The sequence below is a fragment of the Staurois parvus genome, unplaced genomic scaffold, assembly GCF_062004578.1.
Source record: "Staurois parvus isolate SC_StPar_1 unplaced genomic scaffold, SC_StPar_1.0 ptg000826l, whole genome shotgun sequence".
Lineage (NCBI taxonomy): Eukaryota > Metazoa > Chordata > Amphibia > Anura > Ranidae > Staurois > Staurois parvus.
In genome coordinates, this window is record NW_028318622.1 from 1,304,471 (window position 1) to 1,318,618 (window position 14,148).

At 46.8% G+C, this 14,148-nt stretch overlaps 1 protein-coding gene across 1 annotated transcript in view; it reads right to left on the reverse strand.

The window, feature by feature from the left end:
• The window catches only part of LOC149443918 (connector enhancer of kinase suppressor of ras 2-like), a 181,954-nt gene that overhangs the window by 127,105 nt on the left and 40,701 nt on the right, over positions 1-14,148 (reverse strand). The window contains 1 exon segment of the mRNA XM_089655138.1: positions 4,640-4,724. Within this exon segment, the coding sequence (XP_089511264.1) occupies positions 4,640-4,724 (85 nt within the window).

Genomic DNA, 14,148 nt, shown 5'->3' on the forward strand with positions numbered 1-14,148 from the left:
GTCAGTATGAAGAATGCCCCCTGACATTGGTAGTCATTACGAAGAATGACCTCCCTCCACTGCTGGTCAGTATGAAGAATGGCCCCTGACATTGGTAGTCATTACGAAGAATGACCCCTGACATTGGTAGTCATTACGAAGAATGACCTCCCTCCACTGCTGGTCAGTATGAAGAATGGCCCCTGACATTGGTAGTCAGTATGAAGAATGCCCCCTGACATTGGTAGTCAGTATGAAGAATGGCCCCTGACATTGGTAGTCAGTATGAAGAATGACCCCTGAAATTGGTAGTTAGTATGAAGAATGGCCCCTGACATTGGTAGTCAGTATGAAGAATGGCCCCTGACATTGCTGGTCAGTATGAAGAATGACCTCCCTCCATTGCTGGTCAGTATGAAGAATGCCCCCCGACATTGGTAGTCAGTATGAAGAATGGCCCCTGACATTGGTAGTCAGTATGAAGAATGGCCCCTGACATTGGTAGTCAGTATGAAGAATGACCCCTGAAATTGGTAGTTAGTATGAAGAATGGCCCCTGACATTGGTAGTCAGTATGAAGAATGGCCCCTGACATTGGTAGTCAGTATGAAGAATGACCCCTGACATTGGTAGTCAGTATGAAGAATGACCCCCGTTGCAGTGGTGGTCATTAGGAAGAATGCCTCCTTACTCGGGTAGTCAGTATGAAGAATGCCCCCTGACATTGGTAGTCAGTATGAAGAATGCCCCCTGACATTGGTAATTAGTATGAAGAATGGCCCCTGACATTGGTAGTCAGTATGAAGAATGCCCCCTGACATTGGTAGTCAGTATGAAGAATGCCCCCTGACATTGGTAGTCAGTATGAAGAATGCCCCCTGACATTGGTAGTTAGTATGAAGAATGTCCCCTGACATTGGTAGTCAGTATGAAGAATGCCCCCTGACATTGGTAGTCAGTATGAAGAATGACCTCCCTCCATTGCTGGTCAGTATGAAGAATGCCCCCTGACATTGGTAGTCAGTATGAAGAATGGCCCCTGACATTGGTAGTCAGTATGAAGAATGACCTCCCTCCATTGCTGGTCAGTATGAAGAATGGCCCCTGACATTGGTAGTCAGTATGAAGAATGGCCCCTGACATTGGTAGTCAGTATGAAGAATGTCCCCTGACATTGGTAGTCAGTATGAAGAATGACCTCCCTCCATTGCTGGTCAGTATGAAGAATGGCCCCTGACATTGGTAGTCAGTATGAAGAATGGCCCCTGACATTGGTAGTCAGTATGAAGAATGGCCCCTGACATTGGTAGTCAGTATGAAGAATGACCCCTGACATTGGTAGTCAGTATGAAGAATGACCCATGACATTGGTAGTCAGTATGAAGAATGGCCCCTGACATTGGTAGTCAGTATGAAGAATGCCCCCTGACATTGGTAGTCAGTATGAAGAATGCCCCCTGACATTGGTAGTCAGTATGAAGAATGGCCCCTGACATTGGTAGTCAGTATGAAGAATGGCCCCTGACATTGGTAGTCAGTATGAAGAATGGCCCCTGACATTGGTAGTCAGTATGAAGAATGGCCCCTGACATAGGTGGTCAGTATGAAGGATGGCCAAGTACAGGAGCGCTCAGAATGCCACCCCTACAGATAACCAAAAGATCACGCCTCTGGTTCTGCCACATGGCACTGGCTCCACACTATACATGCACCAACGAATGGAGAACCAACCCGCCACAGTTCAAGGAACCCCTAGACACTTCTGAAGGAACCCCAGGCTTCCAGTGAACTCAGGTTGAGGATGGCTGCCATAGAGTGTGAGCTCAGAGGGGTAGTCAGACAGACGCTGACAATGTCCCGATTGTGGATCGGTGACTGCGCTCCGTACACTCTGCTCCAATGACTCTGATGTAAGACACGTTTATTCGGTGGAGTCCTCAGACAACCTCAATCTCACATTATGCTGAGAGAAGAATCTGTACGAGTGACTGAGCTGCTAATAGTACAAGTGTGACTCCTAATGGTGCGTCCCACGCTGCAGAGCTCCATAATGGCTCCAAATTAAAGGAACACTCCATCTACCGCTCACAATAAAGCACAAGTGCTCTATTTTCTCTCTGAAATCTATATTTTTTAATGTGTTTTTGCGACAATCATGAGAAAGAGAGAGATGAGTTTAAAGGTGTGACTGAAAATAGGCTCTAATGATATCTGACAACTAAAATCCTCCCGACAGCCAGAGATCATGTGTGGTCAAAGCAGGGGCGGACTGACAACTCATGGGGCCCCGGGCAATAGGGGATCATGGGGCCCCTGTGTCCTTGCCCACACTCAAAGCACACCCAAAAAAGCCTATAAAAAGGTACCAGGGGCATTTCATGGGGCCCCCTACTGACCCCGGGCCCTCGGGCGGTGCCCGAGTGCTCGAATGATCAGTCCGCCCCTGGGTCAAAGTGATCAAGTCTGGACGCCGACAGGTTAGTACACAATGGCCTGCGTTGCTTTGTGAGGTGGGGGGATGGGGGGGGGGTGAATATGCAACACTGTAGTTACTCAGGGGTTCGGGGTTCATAGGGTTGGGATTCCTCACACTTTGATAGGTTGAGTTCTGGCTTCCAATGAACTAAATCCTATACCCTCACACGTGCTCCTGCAATTTCACATTTAGAATTTACTTTTCTTCTGGAATTTACCAAGAGGAAATGTAAGTGCAAATGTAGTCGCTCTCAGTTTCCCCAGAGCTTAGAAGATGAGGAAGTTCTGCGGATATCCATCTTCCATCAAAAATGCTTTAGTTTTTTTCATTTTCCTTTCACTTGATTGGTTATTCCTTACAAAGTGAAACTTCACTACATTACTTTTATTAAGGAAGATTACTGCAACTGCATTTGCAAAGTGCATAGTTTGTTTGCCTTTAGTAAAGTCACCCTTGTATGTCTCCAATGTCTTGTTCTGGCGGCATAGAGTGGCTCCATACACCATATGGCCAGACGTATGTGAACCCCCCCCCCCCTCCACCAAATGATGGAGTTCAGATGTTTCCAGTGATAAGTACAGTAAATATTACAATATACAAAGACATTGTAGACAATTGTTTTCTTCCAACCTTGTGGTAACAGTTTGAGAAAGTCCAGCATGACTGTATCCCTGTGTACAAAGCCAGCTCCTTGAAGACATGGATTCTGACCAGTGTGCATCAGCTCCATAAAGACATGGGTTTGCCAGTGTGGACCAGCTCCATAAAGACATGGGTTGACCTGTGTGGATAAGCTCCATAAAGACATGGGTTTTCCAGTTTGGACCAGCTCCATAAAGACATGGGTTGACCTGTGTGGATAAGCTCCATAAAGACATGGGTTTGCCAGTTTGGACCAGCTCCATAAAGACATGGGTTGCCTATGTGGATCAGCTCCATAAAGACATGGGTTGACCAGTTTGAACCAGCTCCATAAAGACATGGGTTGCCTATGTGGATCAGCTCCATAAAGACATGGGTTGACCAGTTTGAACCAGCTCCATAAAGACATGGGTTGCCTATGTGGATCAGCTCCATAAAGACATGGGTTGCCTATGTGGATCAGCTCCATAAAGACATAGGTTGATCAGTTTGGACCGGCTCCATAAAGACATGGTTTGACCAGTTTGAACCGGCTCCATAAAGACATGGGTTGACCACTTTGGACCAGCTCCATAAAGACATGGGTTGATCAGTTTGGACTGGCTCCATAAAGACATGGTTTCACCAGTTTGAACCTGCTCCATAAAAACATGGGTTGGCCAGTTTGGACCAGCTCCATAAAGACATGGGTTGACCTGTGTAGATCAGCTCCATAAAGATATACTTTGACCAGTTTTACCTGCTCCATAAAGACATGGGTTGACCAGTTTGGTGTGGAAGAACACAAATGTCCTGAACAGAGCCTTCAGCTCAACCCTACTGAACACCTTTGGAATTATTTGGAATGATGATGGCGAGCCAAGTCTTCTCATCCATTATCAGTACCTGACCTCACAAATGGGCACAAATTCCCACAGACACCCTCCAAAATCTTGTCTTTCATTAAGTGGAGGATGGTATAACCACAAAGGGGGCAACTCCATATCAATGGCAATGGGGGGAGGGAATCATGGTTTTGGAATTGGATGTCCATCAAGGTCATAAGAGAGTCATGGTCAGGTGTCCACAAAATGGTGGCCATATAGTGCATGTGTAATTGAGTCACTGTATTGATGATACAACAAATTATTGGGGGCAATGGCTTCAGAGAGGATGCTCTAAAAGACAAACAGGGTGCCTCTTAAATTGGGGGGCCTGAAGTTGGGAAACCAAAGTCCAAAAAAGGGCATCAGACTACTGAAGTGAGAGTCCAAAAACTTTTAATATTGGTGTTCGTTCAGCAAAAAAATCAGCAAGCGGTGCCATCAATTTGCTCAGTATTGGGAAGAAGACGCAAAGGCAAAGCTGACGAGTCTGTCAGGTCTGTGTTCTATTATTGGCTTTTAACCATTTACAAGCAAAAATGGATGTCCATTGGTTCAGTCTTGTGATTTTTAATGACCGCTCAATATATCAATGTATCCTAAATATTAACAATAGAGTATGAAGAACAGAACGCACACAGACCACGGGACGCACACAGAACCCACATTCGGCTCACCTCGGCTCCCTCTCTTGTACATGTTGGGCTCTTTGGGGTCTCCTATCCAGCTGTAGTCAGTGGGCATGGACACGGGCCTCAGGTCACCTGTATGGAGAGGAGGAAAATCCATCCTGTTATATGCTGTGATGCCAACAATTCACCTCCAATGTACAAAAAGGTAATACAGGAGCAAAACACACAAAGCTGCATTTCTGAGAGATCATAATCAAAGATTATCCAGATCCAACATCTGACGGAAATCACATTTTAGGTCAATGTTTCATTTATCTTCACATATATTCTAACATCATATTAAATAATAATAAAAATAAATTATATATATACAGTCAGGTCCATAAATATTGGGACATGGACACAATTGTAACATTTTTGGCTCTATACACCACAATGGATTTGAAATGAAAGGAACAAGATGTGCATTAACTGCAGACTGTCAGCTTTAATTTGAGGGTATTGACATCCAAAACAGGTGAACGGTGTAGGAATGACAACAGTTTGCATATGTGCCTCCCACTTGTTAAGGGCCCAAAAGTAATGGGACAATTGGCTTCTCAGCTGTTCCCTGGCCAGGTGTGTGTTATTCCCTCATTATCCCAATTACAATGAGCAGATAAAAGGTCCAGAGTTCATTTCAAGTGTGCTATTTGCATTTGGAATCTGTTGCTGTCAACTCTAAAGATGAGATCCAAAGAGCTGTCACTATCAGTGAAGCCATCATTAGGCTGAAAAAACAAAACAAACCCATCAGAGAGATAGCAAAAACATTAGGCGTGGCCAAAACAACTGTTTGGAACATTCTTAGAAAGAAGGAACGCACCGGTGAGCTCAGCAACACCAAAAGACCCGGAAGACCACGGAAAACAACTGTGGTGGATGAGCGAAGAATTCTTTCCCTGGTGAAGAAAACACCCTTCACAACAGTTGGCCAGATCAAGAACACTCTCCAGGAGGTAGGTGTATGTGTGTCAAAGTCACCAATCAGGAGAAGACTTCACCAGAGTGAATACAGAGGGTTCACCACAAGATGGAAACCATTGGTGAGCCTCAAACACAGGAAGGCCAGATTAGAGTTTGCCAAACGACATGTAAAAAAGCCTTCACAGTTCTGGAACAACATCCTATGGACAGATGAGACCGACATCAACTTGTACCAGAGTGATGGGAAGAGAAGAGTATGGAGAAGGAACTGCTCATGGTCCTCAGCATACCACCTCATCAGTGATCATGGTGGTGGTAGTGTCATGGCGGGGGCATGTATGGCTGCCAATGGAACTGCTTCTCTTGTATTTATTGATGATGTGACGGCTGACAGAAGCAGCCGGATGAATTGTGAAGTGTTTCGGGAATATTATCGGCTCATATTCAGCCAAATGCTTCACAACTCATTGGGCGCTTCACAGTGCAGATGGACAATGACCCAAAGCAGACTGCAAAAGCAACCAAAGAAGTGGAATGTTCTGCAATGGCCAAGTCCATCACCTGACCTGAATCCGATTGAGCAGTTCACTTGCTGAAGACAAAACTGAAGGGAAAATGCCCCAAGAACAAGCAGGAACTGAAGATAGTTGCAGTAGAGGCCTGGCAGAGCATCACCAGGGATGACACCCAGCGTCTGGTGATGTCTATGCGTTCCACACTTCAGGCTGTAACTGACTGCAAAGGATTTGTAACCAAGTATTAAAAAGTGAAAGTTTGATTTATGATTATTATTCTGTCCCATTACTTTTGGTCCCTTAACAATTGGGAGGCACATATGCAAACTGTTGTAATTCCTACACCGTTCACCTGATTTGGATGTAAATACCCTCAAATTAAAGCTGACAGTCTGCAGTTAAAGCACATCTTGTTCCTTTCATTTCAAATCCATTGTAGTGGTGTATAGAGCCAAAAAATTTAGAATTGTGTTGATGTCCCAATATTTATGGACCTGACTGTATATAAAACATATATAAACAAACATTTCAAACAATCGACAATCATTACATGTAACATAAAGCAGTTATTACATTGGACAGATATTATTATTTGCGGTGTAAGTCCAAAAAAAAAGCTCTCTCTGCTTTGGATGGAACGGAGAAGGATTAGGACCTCTGTGGGGTTTTGTGCTCCTACTATCCTGGTCCGTCCAAGAGATTTGCCCTCATTTCCTGTCTAGCTGACATCATTTTACAGGAAGTAAGGACAAATCTGCAACGAGAACATAGTCATTTGGGTGCCCCAGCATAAATTCTCTGCTCCGAGCCACTTCTGCCCAATGCCACTTCAAACCTGGGTGCCAGGGGTTGTAGGATCCACCTCTGCTCACAGACCCAAGTGTAGTCACCACTCACTGGAGGGATCACTGGTGTCCTCTTTTATTAGGAAGCAAATCCACAAGCTTGGCATTGGCAGCCATCATCTAGAACCATCTCAGTGGCAGTTTAATGGGGTTAAGGAAATGACGGTTACACTTTAAAAATAGCTGTAGAAACCACAAGAAACGGCTGCTTCAGCATTTCACATGACTGAACGTCTAGGCACCACGGAGAAGTGGTATTTCCAGCAAAGGAAACATATTTCGGCTTCTGCTTGTCTATAAATTGAGGAGAGAAGGGTCGGGAGTCGTCTTTTTACTTGCTTTATACATGGACACTTCATGCCCCCCCCCCTTCCCAATCATTCTAAATGTAATGTATCTGAATAATGCAGCCATTCTCAACCAAGATTCCTCTTCAGGTTCCTCCTCCTATCAACCCGCCAAACTCAGTTCTTTGAACTGTGAATGGTTGACCTTCCATCTGATTGGGCCTCCATAATTTCAGGTCTAACGTCACTTGGTGGAATGACACCACTGATCTTTTCGGCTGTCTGTAAGGGGAGTATTCTGACTTCCTGCCCACCAACGTAAGGGACATTCTTCCCACTGACCACCAATGTAAGGGACATTCTTCCCACTGACCACCAACGTAAGGGACATCCTTCCCACTGACCCCCAATGTAAGGGACATTCTTCCCACTGACCACCAACGTAAGGGACATCCTTCCCACTGACCCCCAATGTAAGGGACATTCTTCCCACTGACCACCAATGTAAGGGGTATACTTCCCACTGACCACCAATTTAAGGACCATTCTTTCCATTGACCTCCAATGTAAGGGACATACTTCCCACTGGCCACCAGCATGGGGGGGGGGTATTCTTCCCACTGACCCCCAATGTAAGGGACATTCTTCCCACTGACCCCCCAATGTAAGGGGCATTCTCCCCACTGACCCCCAATGTAAGGGGCATTCTTCCCACTGACCCCCAATGTAAGGGACATTCTTCCCACTAGCCACCAATGTAAGGGACATTCTTCCCACTGACCCCCAATGTAAGGGACATTCTTCCCACTGACCCCCAATGTAAGGGACATTCTTCCCACTAACAACCAATGTAAGGGACATTCTTCCCACTGACCCCCCAATGTAAGGGACATTCTTCCCACTGACCCCCAATGTAAGGGACATTCTTCCCACTGACTCCCAATGTAAGGGACATTCTTCCCACTGACCCCCAATGTAAGGGACATTCTTCTCACTGACCCCCAATGTAAGGGACATTCTTCCCACTGACCACCAATGTAAGGGACATTCTTCCCACTGACCTCCAATGTAAGGGACATTCTTCCCACTGACCCCCAATGTAAGGGACATTCTTCCCACTGACCACCAATGTAAGGGACATTCTTCCCACTGACCACCAATGTAAGGGACATTCTTCCCACTGATCTCCAATGTAAGGGACATTCTTCCCACTGATCCCCAATGTAAGGGACATTCTTCCCACTGACCACCAATGTAAGGGACATTCTTCCCACTGACCCCCCAATGTAAGGGACATTCTTCCCACTGACCCCCCAATGTAAGGGATATTCTTCCCACTGACCCCCAATGTAAGGGACATTCTTCCCACCGACCCCCAATGTAAGGGACATTCTTCCCACTGACCCCCAATGTAAGGGACATTCTTCCCACTGACCCCCAATGTAAGGGACATTCTTCCCACTGATCAGCAATGTAAGGGACATTCTTCCCACTGACCCCCAATGTAAGGGACATTCTTCCCACTGACCACCAATGTAAGGGACATTCTTCCCACTGACCCCCAATGTAAGGGACATTCTTCCCACTGACCCCCAATGTAAGGAACATTCTTCCCACTGACCACCAATGTAAGGGACATTCTTCCCACTGACCCCCAATGTAAGGAACATTCTTCCTACTGACCCCCAATGTAAGGGACATTCTTCCCACTGACCACCAATGTAAGGGACATTCTTCCCACTGACCCCCAATGTAAGGAACATTCTTCCCACTGACCACCAATGTAAGGGACATTCTTCCCACTGACCCCCAATGTAAGGAACATTCTTCCCACTGATCACCAATGTAAGGGACATTCTTCCCACTGACCCCCAATGTAAGGGACATTCTTCCCACTGATCACCAATGTAAGGGACATTCTTCCCACTGATCCCCAATGTAAGGGACATTCTTCCCACTGACCCCCAATGTAAGGGACATTCTTCCCACTGATCACCAATGTAAGGGACATTCTTCCCACTGACCCCCAATGTAAGGGACATTTTTCCCACTGACCCCCAATGTAAGAGACATTCTTCCCACTGACCCCCAATGTAAGGAACATTCTTCCCACTGACCCCCAATGTAAGGGACATTCTTCTCACTGACCCCCAATGTAAGGGACATTCTTCCCACTGACCCCCAATGTAAGGAACATTCTTCTCACTGACCTCCAATGTAAGGGACATTCTTCCCACTGATCCCCAATATAAGGGACATTCTTCCCACTGACCCCCAATGTAAGGGGCATTCTTCCCACTGACCCCCAATGTAAGGGACATTCTTCCCACTGATCACCAATGTAAGGAGCATTCTTCCCACTGATCCCCAATGTAAGGGACATTCTTCCCACTGATCCCCAATGTAAGGGACATTCTTCCCACTGATCACCAATGTAAGGGACATTCTTCCCACTGATCACCAATGTAAGGGACATTCTTCCCACTGACCCCCAATGTAAGGGACATTCTTCCCACTAGCCACCAATGTAAGGGACATTCTTCCCACTGACCCCCAATGTAAGGGACATTCTTCCCACTGACCCCCAATGTAAGGGACATTCTTCCCACTAACAACCAATGTAAGGGACATTCTTCCCACTGACCCCCCAATGTAAGGGACATTCTTCCCACTGACCCCCAATGTAAGGGACATTCTTCCCACTGACTCCCAATGTAAGGGACATTCTTCCCACTGACCCCCAATGTAAGGGACATTCTTCTCACTGACCCCCAATGTAAGGGACATTCTTCCCACTGACCACCAATGTAAGGGACATTCTTCCCACTGACCTCCAATGTAAGGGACATTCTTCCCACTGACCCCCAATGTAAGGGACATTCTTCCCACTGACCACCAATGTAAGGGACATTCTTCCCACTGACCACCAATGTAAGGGACATTCTTCCCACTGATCTCCAATGTAAGGGACATTCTTCCCACTGACCCCCAATGTAAGGAACATTCTTCCCACTGACCACCAATGTAAGGGACATTCTTCCCACTGACCCCCCAATGTAAGGGACATTCTTCCCACTGACCACCAATGTAAGGGACATTCTTCCCACTGATCTCCAATGTAAGGGACATTCTTCCCACTGATCCCCAATGTAAGGGACATTCTTCCCACTGACCACCAATGTAAGGGACATTCTTCCCACTGACCACCAATGTAAGGGACATTCTTCCCACTGATCTCCAATGTAAGGGACATTCTTCCCACTGATCCCCAATGTAAGGGACATTCTTCCCACTGACCACCAATGTAAGGGACATTCTTCCCACTGACCCCCCAATGTAAGGGACATTCTTCCCACTGACCCCCCAATGTAAGGGATATTCTTCCCACTGACCCCCAATGTAAGGGACATTCTTCCCACCGACCCCCAATGTAAGGGACATTCTTCCCACTGACCCCCAATGTAAGGGACATTCTTCCCACTGACCCCCAATGTAAGGGACATTCTTCCCACTGATCAGCAATGTAAGGGACATTCTTCCCACTGACCCCCAATGTAAGGGACATTCTTCCCACTGACCACCAATGTAAGGGACATTCTTCCCACTGACCCCCAATGTAAGGGACATTCTTCCCACTGACCCCCAATGTAAGGAACATTCTTCCCACTGACCACCAATGTAAGGGACATTCTTCCCACTGACCCCCAATGTAAGGAACATTCTTCCTACTGACCCCCAATGTAAGGGACATTCTTCCCACTGACCACCAATGTAAGGGACATTCTTCCCACTGACCCCCAATGTAAGGAACATTCTTCCCACTGACCACCAATGTAAGGGACATTCTTCCCACTGACCCCCAATGTAAGGAACATTCTTCCCACTGATCACCAATGTAAGGGACATTCTTCCCACTGACCCCCAATGTAAGGGACATTCTTCCCACTGATCACCAATGTAAGGGACATTCTTCCCACTGATCCCCAATGTAAGGGACATTCTTCCCACTGACCCCCAATGTAAGGGACATTCTTCCCACTGATCACCAATGTAAGGGACATTCTTCCCACTGACCCCCAATGTAAGGGACATTTTTCCCACTGACCCCCAATGTAAGAGACATTCTTCCCACTGACCCCCAATGTAAGGAACATTCTTCCCACTGACCCCCAATGTAAGGGACATTCTTCTCACTGACCCCCAATGTAAGGGACATTCTTCCCACTGACCCCCAATGTAAGGGACATTCTTCCCACTGACCCCCAATGTAAGGAACATTCTTCCCACTGACCCCCCAATGTAAGGGACATTCTTCCCACTGATCCCCAATGTAAGGGACATTCTTCCCACTGACCCCCAATGTAAGGGACATTCTTCCCACTGACCCCCCAATGTAAGGGACATTCTTCCCACTGACCCCCCAATGTAAGGGACATTCTTCCCACTGACCCCCAATGTAAGGGACATTCTTCCCACTGACCCCCAATGTAAGGGACATTCTTCCCACTGACCCCCCAATGTAAGGGACATTCTTCCCACTGATCCCCAATGTAAGGGACATTCTTCCCACTGACCCCCAATGTAAGGGGCATTCTTCCCACTGACCATCAATGTAAGGGACATTCTTCCCACTGATCCCCAATATAAGGGACATTCTTCCCACTGACCCCCAATGTAAGGGGCATTCTTCCCACTGACCCCCAATGTAAGGGACATTCTTCCCACTGATCACCAATGTAAGGAGCATTCTTCCCACTGATCCCCAATGTAAGGGACATTCTTCCCACTGATCCCCAATGTAAGGGACATTCTTCCCACTGATCACCAATGTAAGGGACATTCTTCCCACTGATCACCAATGTAAGGGACATTCTTCCCACTGACCCCCAATGTAAGGGACATTCTTCCCACTGACCCCCAATGTAAAGGACATTCCTCCCACTGACCACCAATGTAAGGGACATTCTTCCCACTGACCCCCAATGTAAGGGACATTCTTCCCACTGACCCCCAATGTAAGGGACATTCTTCCCACTGACCCCCCAATGTAAGGGACATTCTTCCCACTGACCCCCAATGTAAGGGACATTCTTCCCACTGACCACCGATGTAAGGGACATTCTTCCCACTGACCCCCCAATGTAAGGGACATTCTTCCCACTGACCCCCCAATGTAAGGGACATTCTTCCCACCGATCACCAATGTAAGGGACATTCCTCCCACTGACCACCAATGTAAGGGACATTCTTCCCACTGACCCCCAATGTAAGGAACATTCTTCCCACTGACCCCCAATGTAAGGGACATTCTTCCCACTGACCCCCAATGTAAGGGACATTCTTCCCACTGACCCCCAATGTAAGGAACATTCTTCCCACTGACCCCCAATGATTTAGCAGAGCTTTCCATGAGATCTGAACATAGTTTGAAGGGTTCCTCTGGGGTAGTAAGGTTGGTATAATGTATTGGTAACAATTGTATCAGCTCAGTGTTTGTATATCTTCTATCTTCTCCTCTCGGTATCAATGTGACCTGCAGGTTAGAGGTCCATTGACTGAAGTGGTTCCCTCCCGATGGTTCTCTCCCGGCCCAGAGAACAGCAGAGCTCAGACAGAACTCTCTCCCTCCCCCCACGCAGATGCATTTCTGCTTTTCTGAAAGTGTTTTCTGGATTGTGTCGGATATAAAATGAATTTGCTGCACATCACAAATGAATGATTTTGGCGTCCGGTGAGTTAATCTGACATGATTCTGCCAGATCTCATCTTCACAGTTCTGCCCCAAAGAACTCGGAAAGCCTGAAATATTTATAACACTTCCCATTTGCTGTTTTTACATTGGATGTATATAGGGAAATGCGGCCGTGTTAGCGGGTTTACACAGCACCCGCAGCGTCGGTTTCTGGACTCACTGACCTTGTAAGAGTGAGTTTAATGGGATACAATTTGGGGGATATGTCTTTTTTATGTCCTTTAGGCATACAATCTGCTCTACGCTTCTATGTGGTATTCAGAGAGCAGCACGGTGTCACATCCCGGGGCACCAGAAATACTTGCCTCCTGTAAATATAATACAGCATAGCTGTAGCCTACAGTATTGTTTTACATATACATTGGGGAGACTTCTCTTCATTTCCTGTCCCAGGAAGACACAACAGGAACTGAGTGGAAATTTCTCTGAAGTGAGGGAAAGCCCATTAGACAGTCATCACCAGAACAAGTGTCCACCTTGAAAGGTTTCCCCTCTATTCCTCTTTGGATTTTACATGGTCTTCTGTTCCGGTGACAGTGACCACCTGGACAAATAGTAAAACCTAGAACTCTTGGATCCTCAGGGGCAGGGCCTATTCTGACCACATGGATGATTTTGGCCACACCCCCATGCCACTACCAAACATAATCCCCCTATTAACATCACTGATAACTTGTGGCACTCATATAGTGTCTGCTCAACACCTCAGATAGAGCCACACTTCATGTCATGTATGGACAGAGGAGTCCAATATAAAGCAACAAAAGGATGTTGTAAAGGAAAATCATGTTTATGGGTGGAGAAGAAAAGGCGGGTCTATGGGTGGAGGATGAAAGTTGAGTCTGCAGAGGATGAAAGAAGGGTCTATGGATAGCAGGTGAAAGTCGGGTCTATAGGTGGAGGAGAAAAGGTGGGTCTGTGGCAGCAATGGGCAAACTACGGCCCGGCGGACCTTTTAATCCGGCCCGTGGAGCGTGATACTGTCAGGATGGCTGTCAGGATGTGTGTAGGCGGGGCAGCGTGACGAACGTGAGGGGAGCTAGGCTCCTCTCACAGTCCGCCCTGAAGACCGGAACGGAGCGGGAACACAGCGAGAGGAACGCGCGGAGCAAAGGTAAGTAAATTGACACGGGGGGGACTTGGGGACTTAATATGGGGGATGAATTAATATGGGGAATGAATTACTATAGG